Source organism: Galeopterus variegatus, unplaced genomic scaffold (assembly GCF_000696425.1).
Source record: "Galeopterus variegatus unplaced genomic scaffold, G_variegatus-3.0.2 Scaffold93, whole genome shotgun sequence".
NCBI lineage: Eukaryota > Metazoa > Chordata > Mammalia > Dermoptera > Cynocephalidae > Galeopterus > Galeopterus variegatus.
The window spans coordinates 1,106,922-1,112,048 of NW_007726204.1; the positions used below are offsets into that span (position 1 = coordinate 1,106,922).

Consider the following 5,127-nt stretch of genomic DNA (forward strand, 5'->3'; position numbering starts at 1 on the left):
GGGGGAGGCCCAGGCAGAGGGGTCAGGATGGGATGGGGGAGGCACAGGCAGAGGGGTCAGGGATGGGATGGGGAGGCACAGGCAGAGGGGTCAGGGATGGGATGGGGAGGCACAGGAAACCGTAGGAGCCCAGAGAGGGTGCTTGCTTCAGCCTGGGAAGTGGCCTGGGAGAGTTTTCTCATCGAGGGGACTCTGAGCAGACACCTGAGGGATAAATAGGAATGCGGAGAAGAAATGAGGGAACAGGGTGCACCTAGCTGAGGGAAAAGCATGTGCAAAGGTTGGGACAGGTCAAATAGGGTTATGAGTGAAGTGCATGGGGTTTCTCTGGCTGGAGCATAGAACCTGAGGTGGCGGGGGGTGTGCTGCAGAGATGGGCAGGGCCTTGTCAGTCATGTGGAAGAGCTGAGACTTGGTTCTGAGTGCACTGGGGAGCTGTGGCCACTGTGAGGGGATGCAGTGGAGGTTGGACAGTACACAAGAACGCAGGGAGGAGGTGGGACAGGTGTCTGGTGGGAGATGGGCACAGGGATCCTTGGGAGAGACATTCAAGAGGCTGATAGGTCAGGGAAGCACCTGGATGAGACTCAGGCCTTCTCTGAGATGGGAACAGGGAAGAATGGCAGATTTGGGGAGGATCCTGAGGCCCAATTGGAGGCCAGGGATGTCCAAGAGGCTACTGGACCCCTGGGGCTGGAACTCAAGACATAAGTAGAGGGGGAATGGATAAGGATTGGGGGTGATCATTGGAGGTGCAGAAAGTGAAGTCATAATGGTAGGGACTATGACCCAGGAAGGGTATGGGATAAGAGGGACCATGCTGGGCCTTGGCGTGACTGGGGTGTCCCTCTCACCCTCTTGCACCCCTTAGGGTGTGCTCTGTGCGCTCGGTGGATGGCTCACCCACAACTGCCTTCACAGTGCTAGAGTGTGAAGGCTCCCGGCGGCTTGGCTCTCGGCCCCGGCGCTACCTGCTTACGGGCCAGGCCAATGGCAGCCTGGCCATGTGGGACCTGACCACCGCCATGGACGGCCTTGGCCAGGCCCCTGGTACTCCCTACACCACCTCAATCCCTTCCCAAGCCCCATGGATTTGCTCAGAACCCCTATCCACAACCTATGTCACCATGATCTCTCTTCTCAAGGCCTTGCCCTCTGAGCCCTTTCCTTCTCCATCGACCTTTTTTCTCTGCCCTTCCAAGCCCTCCTTGCCGTTGCTTTTCAGCCCCTGTCTCTTAGCCTCTGATCCCTGTCCATTGATCTCTGCATCCTTTCACCTGTCCCAACCCTTGATGCTTACACTATGACCTCTGTCCCTTGCCCTGTGTTCCCTATCTTGCCCCCTGACTCCACTTCCTTGCCCCTCAGCAGGTGGCCTGACAGAGGAAGAGCTGATGGAACAGCTAGAACAGTGCGAGCTGGCCCCACTGGCTTCTTCACGGGGCTCTCTCCCCAGCCCCTCACCCCGCATCTCTCTCACCAGGTAGCCAAGACTCCGCTTCCCCTTCTGTGCAGTGGGTAGAGAGGAGAGCATGGGGGCCTTGGGAGGGGAGGTGGCCCATGTGCCCCATGCTGACCTACAGTGACCTTCCCCACCCCCTCAGTCTCCACTCAGCATCCAGCAGCATCTCCCTGTCTGGCCGCCATGGGAGCCCAAGCTCCCTGCAGGCTGAGGCCCAGCGCCGTGGGGGAGGCAGCTTCGTGGAACGCTGCCAGGAACTGGTGCGGAGCGGGCCGGAGCCCCGACGACCACCAACACCAGCCCCCCGGCCCCCCACAGGTCTTGAGGCTCCACTTACACCCCCCAGGGTGAAGCTCAATGAAACTTCCTTTTAAACACAACTGCCATTGTGCCTTTAAACACCCTGGTCCTAGGGAACTCAGGTGCCTCCCTGCCTCCTGTCAGAGCCTTGGGTTCAGGGCCAGGGCCTCCTTGGAGTGATCATTGTTACTCGGCCCCCACCTTCCCCCTTTTCTGGAAGCCAAAGTCTCCCTCCCCAATAAAATCCTCACTGCCAACACCTTGTTTGCATTCTTAGTGGGTTCGGGATCCCCACAGAAGGGGTGAGGGAGATGTGGGGCCCAACCAGGTCCCTGGTGGTAGATTCAGGAACATCTGTCTCTCTGGATCCAGGGGTTCAAACACTCACCCAGAATGTCTTTCCATCTCTTGGCTTTGCTTTCTTCTGGAATGTATAATTTTTGGTCAAGTTTTCCTCTCTCTGTGGCAGGATGACTCCAGGTAGCTCCTTGGCAACGTTTTTCTCTTTAGCAGCAGCAAAAGTCACAGGACTGATTCCTATTGGCTTGAGCTGACTCAGATGGCCATTCCTGAGTCAGTCGCTGTGGCCACTGTGATGAACGTCTTCCATTTTTCCGGCCTGGGTCATGTGCCCTCACAGGCCAGGTGGTGAGGTCAGTCCCGTGGGGACAAAGTGGAGGAGGAGTTCCTGAGAGGAGCACCAGGGAACTGTTCCCTCAGGCAGGGCAAATGCTACAGGTAGGCAGGAGCACAGGTGCTGGCGAAGTGCTTGTTGCATCCTTAACACATGTGCCCAACACCTTGCCGCTGCAAACACCTTGCCCAGGATCCTGGCTACCCCGTCTCTTGTCCCTTTCCTGCCCACACCAGAGATGGTGTGTGGGACAGCTTCAGCTCACTCCAGCCCGACATTCGTGGAATTTTTTTCTCTAATGATGCCTTTTCCTATGGTGCTTCCTCAGGGAGGTTTTCTGCATCTATTCCTTGGGCCAATGAAGAGGAGACAGAGTGGACCAGACTAGGAGCAAGGGATTTTAGAATATGCTAATTCTAGAATTCCAGTTTCTGGAATGTGAGAGCTTCTGAAACATAGTGGAGAGGTATCTAGAATATTAGGGATCTGGAAGTGCTAGAGAATTAATGATATTAGGTTTCTCCCTTGCATATCAGAAAATCCAGACTGTAGATGTTTCTAACAAAAGACCTGGAAAATAACCGATTCTAGAATAGAGGAAGAGAGAGAGCTGGAATGTCAGCAAACCTAGAACAGTGAAGAGGGGTTTTGTTTTGTTTTAATACTAGGAATAAAACAGTGGCATATGGGAACACACAAGGTGGGGGGAAGCTTCTGGAATGCCAGGGGTCTAGAACTCTGAGGGATTCTGATAGGTTGAGATCAGATCAGATACAAGGGATGACAGACACTACCCCTGGGGAATCATGTCACTGATAGGGAGGGAAGTGGGGACTCCAAATTCTGGGGGGAGGGGAAGCCAACGCCATCCCCGGAAGTCGCAGTGGTGAGCCAGAGGTTGTTGCCTAGCAACGAGCATTGAAGATGCCCTGGATCCCAGGCAGAAGGGAGAAATTTCGGCAGCGCCCCCAGCAAATGCTCCAGCCACAGGGTAGGAGGTGGGGAGGGGGGATGGGGGGCAGGGACACGTTGTCCCTCAGGGCCATGTGAGCACAGATCTTGGGGGTGACTCAAAGACAGGTACAGGGAACACATTCAGTGGGCAGAGCTGGGCATTCCATGATCATGCTGGGACAGCCCACGAATGGCCGTGAATGGGGCGAGAATGCCGTCGTCGGTGCTCCAGGGGGCTGTGTATCCCTGGACAGTGGGTGGACCCAGATTTCTAGGTGTCAGTGTGAAATGGAGGCATGGACTGCTGTAGGTGGCAGTAACAGTGTGAGTGTGGCTGTGTGACTCAGCGCGTGTGTCTCATTGTAAGGGGAGATGAGAGGGTCCCCTGTCCATCCCGCACACCTTCCATTGGAAGAAGGAGGAGAAGTGGGGGATGGGAGTGAAGCTGGATCAGTTGCTGTTCACAGTGGGGTGCCCTGTCGTCAGGGCGTTGTTGCTTCTTACCGTGAGTGGGTGGAGCCTGGGATCCACTGGGGGCGGGACTAACTCTACAGAACTGAAGAGTCAAACTTGTGTGAGAGTGGGGCCTGGAAACCCCAGAAGCCACGCAAACATGAAAGGAGTGGGGCTTTGGATCCTAAGTGTTGGGGCTGCGTCCCAGTTGTCTGTGGGAAGGCGTCGGCCTGTAACTCAGAAAAAAGGGGTGGCTAGGAAGAGGAATCTGAAGCTCTAGGAACAATGTAATTTGTAATTTGGAGGAAAGAAGGTGGGGCCTTGAATTTATAAAAAGGGAAGGAGCTGGCTTGAGACCTTGTGAGTTTGGAGGCTGTGAGCAGGACTTGGAGCCTGGAACCTACTAAAGATGTGAATGGGGTCTAAGGTACCTTGTGTCCTTAGGGCCACAATGGTGGAGCTTGGGGCTCCTAATGGTGAGATCCTTTAGAAGGTAGGGAATTGTAACTCTCTAACGATAAAGTTTGCAATTCTGGGGGTGGGAGGGTGCTCTTGGGAGCCTTTACAGATTCAGGCAGGAAAGGGGGTCTGATACTCTTTAGGGGCGACAGACAAGGATGCAGGAAGGGGCGGGGCTGGGACCTCTCCCAGGAGCGAAGTCTGTGGGTCAGGGACGGAACCTGGGCCCCCTGAGGAGCCGGGCTTCTGATAAACAAGCTTTTGCAGATGGTGAGCTTGGACCCTCTGAAACACAAGGCCTTGTGAAGGGGCAAATCATTTGGGAAGGCCCATTGTGGGCCTGGGACCCTCCGTGGTACAGGACCCGGGGACTAATGCAGGATTAGCGCTTCCAGAATCCTCAATCCCTTGCGTTGGAAGTGGGCACTCGAGGGGGACTTCCAGCTTCAGCACCAGCGAGGGAGCTAAATTCTGACCAAATGCTCCCAGAACTGTGAGCGGAGGGATGAGGCCTGCGAACAGGAGTCGAGCTTAGGAGACCCTGTCCGCCGGCTCCACACTCCTCCCAGCTCTACGCACCCCCACACTCGAGGCCTCTGCTTCACGAGAGGGTTCACCGAGTCAGTACCCGACTCACTCCCGATTCCTCTCCACCGCATGGATTGCTCGAGACCCCGGCGCGCCCCGCCCGGCACCTGTCCCGGTAGCCCCTCCCCTCCCGTCTCCCGATTGGCCGCTCGGGGAGCGCTGGCGGCGCCGGGCTCTGATTGGCGGGAAGTTCGCAGCCCGCGGCTTGGACGGTGGAGAAAGTGAGTCGGCCTCGGGCAGGGGCGGGGGTGGGGGCGGGGCGGCGCCCGGCCGGACC

The 5,127-nt window shown here is 56.5% G+C and overlaps 1 protein-coding gene across 5 annotated transcripts in view; it reads left to right on the forward strand.

The window, feature by feature from the left end:
* The window catches only part of SHKBP1 (SH3KBP1 binding protein 1), a 12,062-nt gene extending 10,041 nt beyond the window's left edge, over positions 1-2,021 (forward strand). For 4 of the 5 annotated variants that reach the window (XM_008582467.1, XM_008582450.1, XM_008582481.1 and 1 more), the window contains 3 exons: positions 872-1,050; positions 1,369-1,483; positions 1,605-2,021. In XM_008582467.1, the coding sequence (XP_008580689.1) occupies positions 872-1,050; positions 1,369-1,483; positions 1,605-1,836 (526 nt within the window). In that variant the 3' untranslated portion in view covers positions 1,837-2,021. The remainder of the gene's footprint in view (positions 1-871; positions 1,051-1,368; positions 1,484-1,604) is intronic. The other variant, XM_008582460.1, reaches the window with a different exon arrangement.
* Positions 2,022-5,127: the final 3,106 nt, after the last annotated feature.